The sequence below is a fragment of the Podarcis melisellensis genome, assembly GCF_964234715.1.
Source record: "Podarcis melisellensis genome assembly, chromosome: 13".
NCBI lineage: Eukaryota > Metazoa > Chordata > Lepidosauria > Squamata > Lacertidae > Podarcis > Podarcis melisellensis.
In genome coordinates, this window is record NC_138545.1 from 55,735,872 (window position 1) to 55,755,224 (window position 19,353).

General features: G+C 46.4%; 1 protein-coding gene across 6 annotated transcripts in view; it reads left to right on the plus strand.

Moving 5' to 3' along the window:
* The window catches only part of GRK3 (G protein-coupled receptor kinase 3), a 159,316-nt gene that overhangs the window by 111,611 nt on the left and 28,352 nt on the right, over positions 1-19,353 (plus strand). For all 6 annotated transcript variants that reach the window (XM_081884596.1, XM_081884598.1, XM_081884595.1 and 3 more), the window contains one exon: positions 14,020-14,098. In XM_081884596.1, the coding sequence (XP_081740722.1) occupies positions 14,020-14,098 (79 nt within the window). The remainder of the gene's footprint in view (positions 1-14,019; positions 14,099-19,353) is intronic.

Consider the following 19,353-nt stretch of genomic DNA (forward strand, 5'->3'; position numbering starts at 1 on the left):
CGCCCTGTAGCAAGGCTCTAAGTGTCCATGTGGTGAGAGTCCATCATTTGCTTTGTCACCCTCCTTAAGAACTATGAGGGCAGCTTCCTGGTGGCAAGAGGCAGCCTTTGACCATTTTATGTGAGAGCACACTCTTGTATGGTTGCCAAAGCTGCTTTGCCACTGCTTGATAGGGGACAAAGGCTAGGGACAAAGGTGAGAGATGTTTCCTAGTTCTGCTGGATCTCTCAGCAGCATTTGATACCATCGACCATAACATCCTTCTGGACCGTCTGTGGGAGCTGGGGGCACTGTCATACAGTGGTTCCACTCCTTCCTCCTGGGCCGTGTTCAGAAAGTGGGGGGGGGGATGAGTGTTCAGACCCCTGGGCTCTCACTTATGGGGTGCCTTAGGGTTCTGTCCTCTCCCCCATGCTTTTCAACATTTACATGCAGCCGCTGGGAGAGATCATCAGGAGGTTTGGGCTGGGTCTTCATCAGTATGCGGATGATACCCAGCTCTACCTCTCTTTTAAATCAGAACCAGTGAGGGCGGTGAAGGTCCTGTGTGAGTGTCTGGAGGCGGTTGGAGGATGGATGGCGGCTAACGGATTGAGGTTGAATCCTGACAAGACAGAAGTACTGTTTTTGGGGGACAGGAGGCGGGCAGGTGTGGAGGATTCCCTGGTCCTGAATGGGGTAACTGTGCCCCTGAAGGACCAGGTGCGCAGCCTGGGAGTCATTTTGGACTCACAGCTGTCCATGGAGGCACAGGTCAAATCTGTGTCCAGGGCAGCTGTTTACCAGCTCCATCTGGTACGTAGGCTGAGACCCTTATCTGCCTGCGGACTGTCTCGCCAGAGTGGTGCATGCTCTAGTTATCTCCCGCTTGGACTACTGCAATGCACTCTACGTGGGGCTACCTTTGAAGGTGACTTGGAAACTACAACTAATCCAGAATGCGGCAGCTAGACTGGTGACTGGGGGCGGCCGCCGAGACCATATAACACCGGTCTTGAAAGACCTACATTGGCTCCCAGTACGTTTCCGAGCACAATTCAAAGTGTTGGTGCTGACCTTTAAAGCCCTAAACGGCCTCGTTCCAGTATACCTGAAGGAGCGTCTCCACCCCCATCATTCTGCCCGGACGCTGAGGTCCAGCGCCGAGGGCCTTCTGGCGGTTCCCTCATTGCGAGAAGCAAAGCTACAGGGAACCAGGCAGAGGGCCTTCTCAGTACTGGCGCCCGCCCTGTGGAACGCCCTTCCAGCAGATGTCAAAGCGATAAACAACTACCTGACATTCAGAAGACATCTTAAGGCAGCCCTGTTCAGGGAAGTTTTTAACGTGTGATATTTTACTGTATTTTTGGTTTCTATGGAAGCCGCCCAGAGTGGCTGGGGAGGCCCAGCCAGATGGGCGGGGTATAAATTATAAATTATAATTATAATTATAATTATAATTATAATTATTATTATTATTATTATTATTATTATTATTATTATTATTATCCAAATGTCATAGACCAAATGGAGCAAACAGCACGCAGACCTAGTGGTGGGAGGAAAAAATCCTTAAATAAGAGACACAGGGGAATGATTCAATGTCTGTACACTAATGCGCAAAGCATGGGAAATAAACAAGATGAGCTTCAGCTCTTGGTACAGCAAACTAAATATGACATAATAGGCATCACTGAAACCTGGTGGGATAAGTCCCACGATTGGAATGTAATAATGGAGGGATACAATCTATTTCAGATAAACAAACCAGACAAGAAAGGAGGAGGAGTGGCGTTATATGTCAGGGATGTGTATACCTGTGAAGAGATCCAAGATTTAGAACCTCAAAGCCAAAGTGAGAGCATTTGGGTCAAAATTAAGGGAGAGAAGAATAACAGTGACCTCATTGTGGGAGTTTACTATAGATCCCCAAGCCAAACGGAGGACATAGATGATGCCTTCCTGGAACAGATGGCCAAGCATGCAAAAGGAAGGGAGATAGTAGTAATGGGGGACTTCAGTTACCCGGATATTTGCTGGATGTCAAACTCAGCCAAGAGCATAAGGTCAAACAGATTCCTCACTGGCCTTGCAGAAAACTTCGTTGTCCAGAAAGTGGGAGAAGCAACAAGAGGAACAGCCATTTTAGATCTGGTCCTAACCAATGTTGATGACCTGGTTAGTGGGGCAAAAGTGGAAGGATCATTAGGCGCGAGTGATCATGCTCTTCTGAAGTTTACTATACAGCGGAAAGGAGCAGCCAAGCATACTAGGACTCAATTTCTTGACTTTTAAGAAAGCCGACTTCATAAAACTTAGGGAAGTGCTGGGTGAGATCCCATGGACAGTAATACTAAAAGGAAAGGGAATTCATGATGGCTGGGAGTTTGTTAAGAGGGAGGTAGTAAAAGCACAATTTCAGGCAATACCAATGAGACGGAAACATGGAAGGTGCCTAAAGAAGCCAGGGTGGCTATCTAAAGAACTTTTAACTGAGTTAAGATTAAAAAAGGATGTGTACAAAAAATGGAAAAGGGGGGAAACCACCAAAGAGGAATTCAAACAAATAGCCAGCACGTGTAGACACAAAGTCAGAAAAGCTAAAGCACAGAATGAACTCAGGCTTGCTAGAGAGGTTAAAAGCAACAAAAAAGGCTTTTATGGGTATGTTCATAGCAAAAGGAAGAACAAAGAGACCGTGGGGTCACTCAGAGGAGAAGCTGGTAAAATGCGGACTTGACTATGCTACCACTCAGTGGATTTGTAACTGGCTGACTGACCAAACCCAGAGGGTGCTCATCAATGGTTCCTCTTCATCCTGGAGAAGAGTGACTAGTGGGGTGCCACAGGGTTCTGTCTTGGGCCCGGTCTTATTCAACATCTTTATGTGTGTATCTGAAGAAGTGTGCATGCACACGAAAGCTCATACCAAGAACTAATTTAGTTGGTCTTTAAGGTGCTACTCGAAGGAATTTTTTTTATTTTTATCAACGAATTGGATGATGGACTCAAGGACATCCTGATCAAATTTGCAGATGACACCAAAGTGGGAGGAGTGGCTAACACCCCAGAGGACAGGATCACACTTCAAAACGACCTTGACAGATTAGAGAACTGGGCCAAAACAAACAAGATGAATTTTAACACAGAGAAATGTAAAGTATTGCACTTGGGCCAAAAAAATGAGAGGCACAAATACAAGGTGGGTGACACCTGGCTTGAGAGCAGTACATGTGAAAAGGATCTAGGAGTCTTGGTTGACCACAAACTTGACATGAGCCAACAGTGTGACGCGGCAGCTAAAAAAGCCAATGCAATTCTGGGCTGCATCAATAGGAGTATAGCATCTAGATCAAGGGAAGTAATAGTGCCACTGTATTCTGCTCTGGTCAGACCTCACCTGGAGTACTGTGTCCAGTTCTGGGCACCACAGTTCAAGAAGGACACTGACAAACTGGAACGTGTCCAGAGGAGGGCAACCAAAATGGTCAAAGGCCTGGAAACGATGCCTTATGAGGAACGGCTAAGGGAGCTGGGCATGTTTAGCCTGGAGAAGAGGAAGTTCAGGGGTGATATGATAGCCATGTTCAAATATATAAAAGGATGTCACATAGAGGAGGGAGAAAGTTTGTTTTCTGCTGCTCCAGAGAAGCGGACACGGAGCAATGGATCCAAACTACAAGAAAGAAGATTCCACCTAAACATTAGGAAGAACTTCCTGACAGTAAGAGCTGTTTGACAGTGGAATTTGCTGCCAAGGAGTGTGGTGGAGTCTCCTTCTTTGGAGGTCTTTAAGCAGAGGCTTGACAACCATATGTCAGGAGTGCTCTGATGGTGTTTCCTGCTTGGCAGGGGGTTGGACTCGATGGCCCTTGTGGTCTCTTCCAACTCTATGAATCTATGATTCCTCAATGCCTTCTTTGCCTCAGTCTTCTCCGATAAAGAAAACAATGCCCGACCTGAAGAATTTGGAGCAAATGATTCAGCAGAGGAAACACAGCCCAGAATAACTAAGGAGATAGTACAAGAATACTTGGCTAGTTTAGATGTATTCAAGTCTCCAGGGCCAGATGAACTGCATCCAAGAGTATTAAAAGAACTGGCAGATGTGATCTCAGAACCACTGGCAGTCATCTTTGAGAATTCCTGGAGAACAGGCGAAGTCCCGGCAGACTGGAGGAGGGCAAATGTTGTCCCTATTTTCAAAAAGGGGAAAAGAGAGGACCCAAATAATTACCGCCCAGTCAGTCTGACATCAATACCAGGGAAGATTCTGGAGCAGATCGTTAAGCAAACAGTCTGTGAGCACCTAGAAAGGAATGCTGTGATCACCAATAGTCAGCATGGATTTCTGAAAAATAAGTCATGTCAGACTAACTTGATCTCGTTTTTTGACAGAATTACAAGCCTGGTAGATGAAGGGAATGCAGTGGATGTAGCCTACCTTGATTTCAGCAAGGCATTTGACAAGGTGCCCCATGATATTCTTGTAAAGAAGCTGGTAAAATGCGGTCTTGACTATGCTACCACTCAGTGGATTTGTAACTGGCTGACTGACCGAACCCAAAGGGTGCTCATCAATGGTTCCTCTTCATCCTGGAGAAGAGTGACTAGTGGGGTGCCACAGGGTGCTGTCTTGGGCCCAGTCTTATTCAACATCTTTATCAACGACTTGGATGATGGACTCAAGGGCATCCTGATCAAATTTGCAGATGACACCAAAGTGGGAGGGGTGGCTAACACCCCAGAGGACAGGATCACACTTCAAAACGACCTTGACAGATTAGAGAACTGGGCCAAAACAAACAAGATGAATTTTAACAGGGAGAAATGTAAAGTATTGCACTTGGGCCAAAAAAATGAGAGGCACAAATACAAGATGGGTGACACCTGGCTTGAGAGCAGTATCTGTGAAAAGGATCTAGGAGTCTTGGTTGACCACAAACTTGACATGAGCCAACAGTGTGACGCGGCAGCTAAAAAAGCCAATGCAATTCTGGGCTGCATCAATAGGAGCATAGCATCTAGATCAAGGGAAGTAATAGTGCCACTGTATTCTGCTCTGGTCAGACCTCACCTGGAGTACTGTGTCCAGTTCTGGGCACCACAGTTCAAGAAGTACACTGACAAACTGGAACGTGTCCAGAGGAGGGCAACCAAAATGGTCAAAGGCCTGGAAACGATGCCTTATGAGGAACGGCTAAGGGAGCTGGGCATGTTTAGCCTGGAGAAGAGGAAGTTCAGGGGTGATATGATAGCCATGTTCAAATATATAAAAGGATGTCACATAGAGGAGGGAGAAAGTTTGTTTTCTGCTGCTCCAGAGAAGCGGACACGGAGCAATGGATCCAAACTACAAGAAAGAAGATTCCACCTAAACATTAGGAAGAACTTCCTGACAGTAAGAGCTGTTTGACAGTGGAATTTGCTGCCAAGGAGTGTTGTGGAGTCTCCTTCTTTGGAGGTCTTTAAGCAGAGGCTTGACAACCATATGTCAGGAGTGCTCTGATGGTGTTTCCTGCTTGGCAGGGGGTTGGAGTCGATAGCCCTTGTGGTCTCTTCCAACTCTATGATTCTATGATTCACCTTACTATGGTGTAACATGTTTATGTCTGTGTTTTTAAGTGCAAGTTGTTGGGAAACTAATAAATTGAAGAAACTATAATGATATTGACCTTTGCTGGGGTGTCTTCCTTTGCAATGCTTTAGAGCCGGTTTGTGCCCTCCAGGTGGTCTGACTGGCTCCTGGGGTCATGCCATGTATTGTTTAGTGGCTCAGCTCCTTTGCCAGGCCTACCAGCCTTTGTTCAGCTACTCTCTCCTGACTTTCATTCCCCTGTCCATGCAGTGGGGCTTATCTGAGCAAGCTGAGAAATAAGTCCAGGACCCACCAGTTGTCTTGTTACAGGCTCCTCTGTGCCTCACAATGCTGGTGAAGGGGTGGGGGGAGCCCAACATCTGGGCCTCAGTTGCCAAATATATCACTCCTTGGAAAGGAAACTACTTTGTCAGCGGCAGCAAATCAGAGAAGGAGAGGTTTGCAGTGGGGTGATTTGTGTTGGTTTCTGCTCTCTTTCACTGTGCAGCGAAAGTGCTTGTCACAAGACAGGTGTTTACATTCCACAGTCAATTGCTGTTGGAGTTTCCCACGGGAAAGGGAGACTGGATGTGATGTACACTGGTTTCCTGTTTTTCACTGTTCTTTGCAGTTTCACTTTGGTGATTCTCTCCATGCTTTAGAGGAGAGAGGATGCATTTTCTGCTCCGGCAGAGGCAAGATGTTTTTCTGTAACATACCAGCTTTGAAGTGTAAATAAAGCAATATAGAGTATGTGGCACGTATTCCTCATCCTTCCGCTGTGCACGGGACTCTGCTTTTCATCAACACATGGTTATGGGCCCAGAAGTCGGATCGGAGGGCCGACAAAGGATCGGAATTCAGAGGGACAGATCGGATCGGAATCTGCTCTGCGCGTCAAGATGATTGATGAGGTATGTGCTACTGCTCCGGGCAGCCTGCCAGCTTCTAATTAATGGCTTTATGGCTGGACTTTGAACTCTTAAAGCAGTTTGCCGGGCTCAGGCAAAGGATCAAGTTACTATGCTGGGGAAATCGAAAGTAACTTTTAAAAGCGCTTTTGGAATAAAGCAGCTGCAGCAATGACGCAGCAAGATTTAAAGCAGCAGAAATGACGCAGAAGGCTAATGCCAGAGTCATGATGGCCCTTCAGGATGCTTGTGGGATTCCTAAGCTCAATAAGAAAAACTATGCGGACTGGGTTCTCTATGCAGAGGCTATTCTGCGGAAAGAGGGTCTGTTTGAAGTTATTACAGACACCCCCCCCAGCTCCAGTTACAGATGCATGGGAAGCTAAGGATTCTAAGGCAAGGGGAACTCTTACATTGATAGTATCCCCAGAAGAGCTCTGTCTATTGCGTGATAAGACCTCAGCCAGAGAAATTTGGGACGCTTTGAGAGAGGCTCACTTGAGGACAGAAGCTGGATCCACTATGTTTTACTTTAACAAGCTGCATAATATGGCTCTTGCTGAAGGTGGAGATGTGCGTATACATCTGATGGAGATGCAGAATCTGAGACATGAGCTGCAACAGAGAGGACTCAACTTTCCAGAGGCTGTGTATCCCTTCATGATACTACAATCTTTGGGTTCAGGTTGGGAGTCTGTTGCAACTCAGATTGCTGTACAACCAACTGCTCAGCCGACAGTGGACTATGTTACTGCCGTGATTCAGAATGAAGCAGATCGCCGGGGTGCTAGCTGCATGGGCAAGGGGGAGACTTCACAGACGTCATCCCATAGTGCAGTGGAACCACCAGATGGCGCCAAAGCTTTGAAGGCAGTGAAATGCTACTCGTGTGGACGTCTAGGCCATATGAAGAGGGAATGTAGATATCCCAGGGCCAAGACAGAGCAGCGCAGCGAAAGCTCATCGCGTGGAAAAGGCCAGCGCAAAGGCAAAGGTCCGGTGTCCAGGACAACGCAGCACAAGGCAATGGTCTCACGCTTCACTCCAAAGGTTGCAGAGGTCCAGAAGACGTCTAGATCTTTCTTCGTTGTTGATTCAGCGGCGACCCACCACATGTGCAACGATAAGCGACTGTTTGTGTCTTTTACACCGCAGGAAGGTGCAATTCACCAGGCGGATGACCACACAATTCCCAGTAAAGGCTACGGAACTGTTGTTCTTCACAGTTTGGACTTATCGATACAGAATGTGCTTTATGTGCCGGATGCCAAGCATAATCTGCTCAGCGTTGGACAGCTGAATGAGCGGAAAATTAACGTTTCCTTCAAGAACAAGAAGTGCACCATCACAAAGAAAAACGATTATGTATTGCATGCTGAATATGTTGATCGTTTGTTTGTTTTGTATTATGATGATGTTGTGCAGGATGACACTTGTTGCATTGCAGGTTCTAACAAAAGTTTGCATGCAGAATGTATTCACGATTTTCATAGAAAATTCGGTCATTTGCATTTTGAGGCAGTATCTAAAATGCCTGCCTTGGTTGAAGGTATGACTATTAAACCCTGCAGGTACCACATGAAGTGCAAGGCATGCGCAGCAAACAAGGTAAAAATGGCTGCGAAAGGTAAGGTGTCTAGTAGGCAAGCTACAGAACCATACCAGGTTGTTCATGCTGATTTGGTTGGACCACTAGCGCCCTCTTTGGGTGGAAATAGGTACTTCATGGTTCTCATTGATGCATTTTCCAGATATATTTATGTGTACAATCTCAAGCAGAAATCAGAGGCTTTTCCTAGGTTCAAAGAATTCTGTGCTTGGTTGGAAAATGTGCATGGCAAGAAGATAAAGACTCTTTTCTCTGATCGCGGGGGAGAATTCACTTCTCAGCAGTTTGAAGCTTTTCTGACTGAGAAAGGAATTCAACACGATTTGTCTAGTCCTCGCTCGCCATGGCAGAATGGACTTGCGGAACAGGCAAATCAGACATTGCTTCAAGGGTTAAAAACCTTGCTGCATGATGCCAACCTTCCAGAGAGTTATTGGGCCGAATCTCTCTCATGTTTTGTTTACAGTTATAATCGCAGGTTATCTTCAGCGATTGGTTGTACCCCCTATGAGAAGATGTTTGGCAAGAAGCCATACATCAAACACATGAAAATTTTTGGTTCTGACATGTGAGTTCACTCACCACAAAACTCCAAGTTAGACAAGCGTGGATTGCATGGTATCTTTCTTGGTTATCAGAAAGGGTCTTACAGAATAATGATGACTGACTCTAAGACAATTAAGCTCACAAGAAGTGTTGAGTACAATGCCAAGTGGGGGGAGAATGTGGGCATTTTCCAATGTTATCCTGATGATAGTGATGAGACTGAGGATAGTCAACAGCAAAAGCAACCGCAACAACCCACACCCACTGATGAAGGTTCTGATTCTGAGTCTGAAACTGAATCGGGTGATTCAGAGGATTTCAAGAGTGTGAAAGCCTCTATGCGACCCTCTGAAAGCTCTGATCAAGAATTGGAAGAACCATTGTTCACAATAGGTCGTTTTTCTCCTAAGAAGGAAGAGGAAAGTGTTGAAGACTTAAGGCTAATTCGTAGGTCACAGAGAGCCACAAAAGGCAGACCTCCAAAGAGATTTGCTGATGAGTTTGCTAAGATAGCAGTAACAGCTGTTAAAAACTCCAAGAAGGTATTTGAACCTTCAAGTTTCCAAGAAATCCAGGATTTGGATTCAAAGGAAGCTGAGCCATGGTTAAATGCCATGAAGGCTGAGCTTGATTCCTTGGAAAGGAACAAAACATGGGAGCTTGTTCCAGTAGTTCCAGGAATGAAACTGCTTGGAAGCAAATGGGTCTTCAAAGCGAAGACTGATCAAAATGGCAAGATAGTCAGACACAAAGCCAGATTGGTAGCCAGAGGTTTTGCACAGGTACCAGGTGAAGACTATCACGAGACCTACTCACCCACAGTGAGGTATGAAAGCATTAGGCTTATGCTCAAGCTAGCTGCAGAGGAGAATCTACACATTAGTCACCATGATGTGAATACAGCTTTTCTGTACGGATCTCTAGATGAATCACTTTATATGCTTCCACCTGATGGCTTACAGGTAAAACAGGGATTTGTTTGTGCTCTGAAAAAGTCCCTTTATGGTCTCAAACAAAGTGCACGGTGTTGGCACACAAAACTCACTGAAGTATTGTTTTCTCTAGGTTTTCAGCAAGGGAAAGCTGATCCATGTGTATTTGTCAAAGAGGAGGGGCAAAAGAAACTGTATTGTTTGTTTTATGTTGATGATCTTTTATTCTTTTGGAAGGATGTCACAATGTACAATAACGCCCTAGCTCAACTGAAAGAGCACTTTGACATGAAAGATCTTGGTGAGGTAAACAACTACCTATCTCTGGAAATAGAGATCAAGATGGTAACATTCTAGTACACCAGTCACGGAAAATTGCTGATGTGTTAAGCAAACTAAACCTGATGGATGCTAACCCTGTAGACACACCGATGACAACAGGTTATCAGGTAGAAGACACTGAAGAAGCATTTTCTGACACTACACTGTACAGAAGTGTGCTAGGCAAGCTAAACTTCATTGCCAGATGTTCAAGACCAGACATTGCTGTTAGCTGTAATCTGCTAAGCAGAAAAGTCAACAATCCTAGTGTTAAGGATTGGAAAGCTCTGAAACGCATAGCGCGCTATTTGAAAGGCACTATGCATTACAGACTGAGATTTAACAATCAGAAGTCTGGTGGTCTTGAGATATTTGCAGATGCAAGTTTTGGAAGTGACACTACAGACAGGAAAAGTACGTCTGGAGTTTGCTATAAGTACAATCAGGGTCTATTTGGTCATGCAAGAAGCAAACAACAGTTAGCTTAAGTACTTGTGAAGCTGAACTGAATGCACTGTCTTATTCACTTAAAGATTGTGAATGGTTGTTACAATTGTGCAAAGACATGAAAATTCCTGTCAAATGTCCAATGCAGGTTTACCAGGACAACAAAGCATGTTTGGCTTTGCTGAATTCTGAAGGTTGTAAGCAAAGCACGAAGCACTTGCAATTGAAGTTACAACATGCTAGGGAACGTATTCAGAAAGGACTCGTAACGGTGTCCTATATGCCAGGTAATGAAATTCCTGCTGATGTATTGTCCAAGATTGTATCAAGGGATCAACACTGTACCTATGTGCAGAAGTTGGGTTTGTACTGATATTGTACGAACACGCTGCCCAGTGATGTTCACAGAAAGGGGGAGGATGTTGGTTTCTGCTCTCTTTCACTGTGCAGCGAAAGTGCTTGTCACAAGACAGGTGTTTACATTCCACAGTCAATTGCTGTTGGAGTTTCCCACGGGAAAGGGAGACTGGATGTGATGTACACTGGTTTCCTGTTTTTCACTGTTCTTTGCAGTTTCACTTTGGTGATTCTCTCCGTGCTTTAGAGGAGAGAGGATGCATTTTCTGCTCCGGCAGAGGCAAGATGTTTTTCTGTAACATACCAGCTTTGAAGTGTAAATAAAGCAATATAGAGTATGTGGCACGTATTCCTCATCCTTCCGCTGTGCACGGGACTCTGCTTTTCATCAACAATTTGACCAAAGGGGGAAAGAAAGAGAAAAAATCTTGAATGGTGGAGAGAAGTCTTTGTGTGCACAGATGAAGCACTACCCGCCCCCCAGCCCAGCAAAGAGGTCCCAGAGAAGGCCTGCTGAGCGAAACAAATGAGGTTCGTGGGCAGATGGGCCTACTGTCACTTTGGTACCCTAATTCATAGCACGTTATTTATCTGGGCCAGAAACTTAGGAAGCTGCCTGATACTGTCAGGCCACTGACCCATTCAGCTCAGTGTTTGCCACTCTGGCAGCAGCGTTCCAGGTCTCTCTCAACCCTATCTGGAGATTCCAGAGAAAGGTTCAGAAAGGGGCAACAGGAATCATCAAGGGGATGGAGCATCTCCACTGTGTGCAAAAGTTGCAGCATTTGGGACTTTTTAGTTTAGAGAAGAGCTGAGTAAGAAGAGACAGTGGATACAGAAAAGTTTTTCTCCTTCTCTTATAACACTAGAACTCAGGGACATCCAATGAAGCAGATTATTGGAAGATTCAGGGCAGCTCTGAAAAAGTACTCACTCCCACAGGAGGCAGAGGTGGCCACCAACTTGGATGGCTTTGAAAGAGCATTAGATACATTCATGGAGGAGGAGGAGGCTATCATGGCTAGTAGCCATGGTGGCCATGATGGGCCTCCACTGGTTGAAGCAGTAATGCTTCTGATATCAAATGATGGGAACCGCAGGAGGGGAGGGTGCCCTTGTGTTTGGGTCCTGCTTGCGGGCTTCCTATTAGGCCATCTGATCGGCCACTATGAGATCAAGATGCTGGCCTACACGGGCCATTGGACCGATCCAACAGCCAGGCCAGGCTCTTCTGATGTTCTCTGCCACTGAGTCCTTCCTTTAAGGGATCCATTGAGTTTCAGGAGAGTTATGATCTTATATAGGAGTACACAAGCCCTTCAGAGAAACTTCAGACCTATATTTGTATTGGGAAGTTGAGGGAATGTGTGGAGACTTTTACTTTATGCTTCATTTATATTTCTGTCCCCTCTTATCCCTAGGCACCAGGGTGGGCATCTCTATTTCGTTTCACATAATTTTATCCTCACAATGATCCTGTGAAAGAGGTTGAATGTATAATTGATTGATGAGACTCACTGCCAAAAGATGTCATGATGGCTGCCAGCTTAGAGGAATTTTAAAACGGGGAGGGGATTGTTAGACCAATTCATGGTGGAAAAGTCTAATAACAATGATGACTAAGTGGAACCTCCAGCTATCTCTGAACACCAGTTGCTGGTTAGTTACTGTGTGAAACAGTGGACTAAGGTGTGTGTTATGATGCAAACCTGCAGTTGAGATTCCTGCGTTGCAGGGGGTTGGTCTAGATGACCGTCAGGTCCCTTCCAACTCTACAATTCTGTGATTCTATGAATCCATAAGCCAGGCTTTCTGAGGTGGACTGTACATCTGAAAACTAAATGGACAGTGGGTCATGGGTCTGAGCCAAGCTTCTCATATTCCACTGCTGGTCTTGTCGTTCCATGAGGAAAAACAAAGACTGAGAGTTTGTTGAGAGCCAGCTAATAATTCAAAAAATCTTGTGAACTTGGATTTCCTTGCTGGGACATAGTTGTCCAGAAGCTGCCCAGGAGCCTTGCAAGAGCCACCAAGCCCCACTACCTGCCCCCTCTCAAATGCTTTTGCCTGGTTGTCCTCCCTCAGTGCAGGCATCTGTGTCTCCTATGGCATCTTTTACCAGCCTGGTACCCACCAGTTGATTTTGGATTCCAGTTCCCAGCAAGCATCCCCAGCAGCCAGCATGGCCAACGACCAGGGATTATGGAAGCTGGAGGGCACCTGTCATCAGGCCAGATCGATGTGCACCCTCAACCAGGGTGTCTTGGGCGTCTCCCAGGTGTGTCCCTTAGCTGCCAGTGGCACAGGCCTCGATTCTTGGCACGCTTGACAGGCGGAAACCCAGGCAGTAATGGCATCGTCCATGTTAGGGCGCCAGACGTAACACCGAGCTAACGCCTTCATTTTGATGATTCCCGGGTGGCTAGCGTGCAGAGCCTCCAGGACGCGTTGACGGAGTCTTTGGGGAATCACGACGCGGTCTTCCCACAGCAGACAGCCACAATGAGCAGGCATCTACTGGGAGTCAGCAGCTGGTTCCCATGAGGCTGCAACCTGGCCTGCCTAGAGGTGATGGTCAAAGTATGGCTTGCCTGTAAAGGGTGGGGTCTCAGCCCTTTGGCCTCCACCTCCTTTTCAAAGCAGTTTCAAAGCAGTTATGCGGCAAACTTGGGGGCACATGTAGGATGTAGGGGCTGGGACTAGGACTGGAGGATGTCAGTTGGTGGCAGGTCCCAGGTCTGGCCAGCTCTTCTTCCCCCTTGAACTTAGGGGGAAGTTGGCCTGGAGAGGAGAAGACTGGGAGGTCTTGATCTTCAAATATCTAAAGGGTTGTCATATGGAAGATGGAGCAAGCTTGTTTTCTGCTGCTCCAGAGGGCAGGAAGCATACCAAGGGATTCAAATGACAAGAAAGAAGATTCCAACTGAACTTCAGGAATAACTTACTGTGGGTAAGAGCCATTTGACAGTGGAACAGACTGAGAAGGTGGTGGACTCCCTTTCCTTAGAGGTTTTTAAACAGATTGGATGATTACCTGTCCTAGATGCTTTAGCTGTGGTTCCTGTAATGCAGGAGTTTGGACTAGATGACCCTCAGGGTCCCTCCCAACTCTACAGTCCTATGGTTCTGTGAACTAAGGATGCTTCTAGGCAAGAATCAGGACAAGGCAGCACAGCATCCAACTCTTTCAGAGGCTGTTTGGTCTTGCAAAGGTTTGCTGCTTCTTAGTACCAAAAGCAAACCATAAACTTGTACCTTGTGCCTACCTGCTGGATCCAGGAGGGGCCAGGAAGGCAGTATCTTGCTTGACAGAAACCCTTTGCTTTCTCTCCCCCCCAGGACTGCCCTTTCATTGTGTGCATGACTTACGCCTTCCACACCCCTGACAAGCTGTGCTTCATTCTGGACCTGATGAATGGTAAGGAAGATCAAGCGGGAGATCTTGGGGTGGGAATATGCAGAGATTGCTATGCCAAGTTCTGAGCTTTGCAAATGGAGGCCAGTCATGGGCTTTCACCTCCCCGCTCTGCTTGCCAATGTTGGAAACAGGGTCAGATCCAGCAAGGCCATTGCAGTGTTCTTTTTTAAAACAAAATTATTAACAAATTCAACATAACAAATCAACAATACAAATCATCTTCATTGTTTTTCCCCCTCCCATTTTTCCTAATTACCGTATTTTTTTGCTCTATAACACGCACCTGACCATAACACGCACATCGTTTTTAGAGGAGGAGGAAAACAAGGGGGGGGAATTCTGAATGAAACAGTGGATGTATCATTTTTGTGCCTCATGCTGTGGCCACAGACATGTGATCTGATGGTGAGTTTGGGGTATGCAAAATATTGCAGCCCCAGGCAACAGTGGGTGTGTGATTTTGGGGGGGCAGGCTGTAGCCATGGACATGCTATGTGATCTGATGGTGAATTTGGGGTGACCCAATGCAAAGATCCTGAGGATCCATGTGGATCCGTGCTTTGTAACCACGTTTTAAGTGGGGAGGGAAGGAAAAACACAGAAGGGACAAGGAGCACGAGAGGGGTGTGCAGAGAAGCAGCTGGCTAAGAATGCAGGAGAGGGGTTTAACGGGAGGGAGAAAACGAAGGCAAAAGTTTTCCCCCACCCAGTCACCCAAGCCAGCCCTCCCCCTCCCTCTCTCTCTCTCTCCCACCTGCATGTTTTCCGGCTGCCTGCGAGTCCCTAAAATGCTTCCCTGGACACAACAGCACCGGAGCACGGAGAGGAATTAGAAGGAAGGACGATCCTTTCCTTTCCCCTCTGCTTGCCTGGAGGGGAGGGGATTTGCCTGCTCTTTGTTCCGTTTGAGCAAACAGGAACCAAAACAGAACAGGGTGGGCAGTAAGATCCTGAGGCAGAATGCAGGAAAGTAGCCGCTTCCTCTCTCACGGAGCTCCCTCCTCCCTGACACGATTGGATTTTTGCCGGATTTTCGCCTCTGCGCTCCGGCCAGTCAGCTCCAGGGACCACACATTCGCTCAATAACACGCACAGACATTTCCCCTTACTTTTTAGGAGAAAAAATCTGCGTGTTATAGAGAGAAAAGTACGGTATATGATTATAGAATCCTTTATGTACTTTTCCTTTCCCATACCATAAGTATGCATTCCATCCAAATCTGTTATCGTGACCTTCTAAGTCCAATGCTTCTTCCATTTCCAGTTTTATCCAGTCCCTAATCCATACCAAAACTGCCTCTTTCTTTTATATCTGTAAGTATCTTATGCTTTATCCTTGGCCTCCCCCCCTCCCCCGATAAACTTGGAAATTTCCTTCTGTCATCTTTTGAGGCAGTCATCTTTCATCATTACTGGGACTGTCTGGAAAAGTAAGAGCATTTTTGGCAAAACATTCATTTTTACCGCTGCAATTTTTCCTAGTAGGGAAAGGTTCATTCTACTCCTTATTTCTTTTTATCTCAAGCCGCACTTTTTCATAGTTGTCTTTATAGATATTTATATTTTTTGATGTTAACCATATCCTTAGATATGGACTTCTATCTCAATACTTTGCTCCAGCTCTTCTTCTTTCAAATTCTTAACTAATAACTTAGTTTTATTTCTATTTAATTTAAATCCTTCCACTTCGCCAAATTTATGAATCTTTTCTATAACTCTGAGTAGAGAATTTTTTGGATCTTCCACTGTAATCACTAAATCATCAGCATATGTTTTTAATTTAAACTCACTTTTCCCTGTTTTTATCCCAGTGATCTTCTTATGTTTCTGGTAAGTACTTCCAGGACCAGAATAAACAAAAGCGGTGATAGTGGACAACCTTGTCTAGTTCCTTTTTGTATCTTACAGTCTTCTGTTATCACCTGATTTACAATTAATTTGGCTTTTTGTTCTGAATATATTGCTTGCATTCCTTTAAAAAATTTGGATCCACAATTAATTTCTTCAAGTAGTTTTATCATAAAATTCCAAGAGACGTTGTCAAAAGCTTTTTCAGCATCCATAAACATCACTTCTGCTTTCTTTTCATTTTTAACCTCTAGGTATTCAATTACATTCAGAATATTTCTTATATTCTCATTCATTTGTCTACCTGGAAGGAATCCTGCCTGATCTTGATGTATATCAAGCGAGTCTTCAGCACAGTTTGGGGATGGTCCTTCAGAGCATCCCAAGGATGGGCAGGTTGCTCCCTTTGGGTTCTCCACCAACACCGAATCATTGCTTGAAATTTTTAGATTTCTCTCCTCAATCATGCATTCTCTTAAGTGGCTTTTGCTAGGATGAAGTTCTCTTTCTTGGGAGGCTGGTGTGGTCCCTTCCCTCTGTTGTGTTCCATTTTTAAATTTTTTTGTGAACCACTTTGATGACCTTTGGAATGCCAAGAGGAACATACCATATTTTTGGCTCCATAAGACACACTTTTTTCTTCCTAAAAAATGAGGGGAAATCTCTGTGCATCTTATGGAGCAAATTTGTGGTCCCTGGAGCTGAATTGCCCAGGGGCAAAAAAAAGATCATGCTCTTTTTTTTTGAAAGAGGGAAGTGGGTGTTGAAACAAAGTCACTGATAGCAAGCGATCGGAAGTGAGATAAGGGATGCTAGCAAGAAAGGAGGCTGCCTGGGAGGGGGGAGGTAAAGACAGCAAACCTGCAAGGAGAGGAGACAGGAAGACTAAATAAATGAAGAGAGAAATTAGAAGAAAAGGAGGAGCAAAAAACTGCTCCACCCTAAAAGACACTAAGGCAAACAAGAGGGAGAGGAAGCAGCTGATTGGTGGGATCGGGGGGGGAGAGATAAGGGACGCTAGTGGAGGCTGCCTGGGAGGGGGGAGGTAAAGTCCATGGATCCTCAGGAGTTTTACATTGGGTCACCCCAAATTCACCATCAGATCACATCGCATGTCCATGGCTACAGCCTGCCCCTAAAAAATCATGCATCCACTGTTTCCTGGGGCTGCAATGGTGCAAAAATGTTGTTACAAACAACAGCAGCAACAACAAACTATTTATTTATACCCCGCCCATCTGGCTGAGTTTTCCCAGCCACTCTGGTGGCTCCCAATCGAGTGTTAAAAGCAATACAGCATTAAATATTTAAAACTTCCCTAAACAGGGCTGCCTTCAGATGTCTTTTCAAGATAGGATAGCTGCTTATTTCCTTCACATCTGAAGGGATGGTGTTCCACAGGGTGGGCGCTACTGTCTGGTTCCCTGTAACCTCACTTCTCGCAATGAGGAAACCGCCAGAAGGCCCTCGGTGCTGGATCTCAGTGTTTGGGCTGAACAATGAGGGTGGAGATGCTCCTTCAGATATACAGGACCGAGGCCGTTTAGGGCTTTAAAGGTCAACACCAAAACTTTGAATTGTGCTCAGAAACGTACTGGGAACCAATGTAAGTCTTTCAAGTTTCTGGGTCACCTTCAAAGGTAGCCCCATGTAAAGCGCATTGTGGTAGTCCAAGCGGGAGATAACTAGAGCATGCACCACTCTGGCGAGACAGTCTGTGGGCAAGTAGGGTCTTAGCCTGCGTGCCAGATGGAGCTGGTAGACAGCCGCCCTGGACACAGAATTAACCTGCGCCTCCATGGACAGCTGTGAGTCCAAAATGACTCCCAGGCTGCACACCTAGTCCTTCAGCGGCACAGTTACCCCATTCAGGACCAGGGAATCCCACACACCCGTCTGCCCCCTGTCCCCCCAAAATAGTACTTCTGTCTTGTCAGGATTCAACCTCAATCTGTAAGCCGCCATTCATCCTCCAACCGCCTCCAGGCACTCATACAGGACCTTCATGGCCCTCACTGGTTCTGATTTGAAAGAGAGGTAGAGCTGGGTGTCATCTGCATACTGACGAACACCCAGCCCAAACCCCCTGATGAGCTCTCCCTGCGGCTTCATATAGATTTTAAAAAGCATGGGGGAGAGGACGGAACCCTGAGGCACCCCACAAGTGAGAGCCCAGGGTCTGAACACTCATCCCTCAACACCACTTTCTGGACACGGCCCAGGAGAAAGGAGCGGAACCACCGTATAACAGTGCCCCCAGCTCCCAGCCCCTCTTGACAGTCCAGAAGGATGGTCGATGGTGTCAAAGGCCGTTGAGAGATCCAGCAGAACTAGGAAACAGCTCTCACCTTTGTCCCTATCCTAGATCATCAACCAGCACGACCAAGGCAGTTTCAGTCCCATGGTGAAGCCTGAATCCCGATTGGAAAGGTATCCAAATGGTCCACATCCTCCAGGCGTGCTTGGAGTTGTTCAGCAACCACCCGCTCAATCACCTTGCCCAAGAATGGTAGATTTGAGACTGGGCAATAGTTGGCCATATTGGCCGGGTCTAAATATGTTTTTAAAGAAGCGGTTTAATCACCGCCTCTTTCAGCGGGTCTGGGAAGGCTCCCTCACAGAGGGAAGCATTCACCACCCCGCAAAGCCCATCGCCCAGCCCTTCCCAGCTCACTTTTATCAGCCAAGATGGGTAAGGATCAAGGAGACAGGTAGTCTGTTTCACTTGTCCAAGCAGCCTGTCCACATCCTCGGAGTAACAGATTGGAATTGATCCCATGTAACAACAATAGACAGGACTCTAGCACTCCCCTGCCCTGGCCCTGCTCCCACGGTGGAGTCTACCTCCTTCTGAATCTGAGCAACTTTATCTGCAAAAAAACTTTGCAAAAGCATTGCAGGAGATCTTGGGGTCCCTACCAGGCCCCGGTGGTGCAGGTGGTTCTGATAGATTGTGAACCACCTGAAAGCGTCTCCTCCTGCTGTTTTCTGCAGATGCAATGGAGGCGATGAAGAAGGCCCTCTTCGCTGTCACCATTGCCACTTGGTAGGCTCGACGTTGAGCTCTAGCCCTTGCCCGGCCTGATTCAGAATGAGTTTTCCGCCACCGGCGCTCTAGCCGTCTCAACGACTGTTTCATCACCCTCAGCTCCGGGGGAAACCACGGGGCTGTCCGGGCTCCATGCAATCAGAGAGGGCGCTTCGGAGCCAGAGAGTCTATAGCCCTGGTTAACTCTGCATTCCAGCGGACCAGCTGAAAGGCCATCATCTTGGAATAAAACATCTCCTATCACTCTCTGGAAGCCAACTGGATCCATTAAGTGGCGGGGGCGGACCATCCGAATCGGTCCCACCTCCCTGCAGAGGGGAAGGGTCGCAGAGAAGTCCAGTTGCACCAGGAAATGATC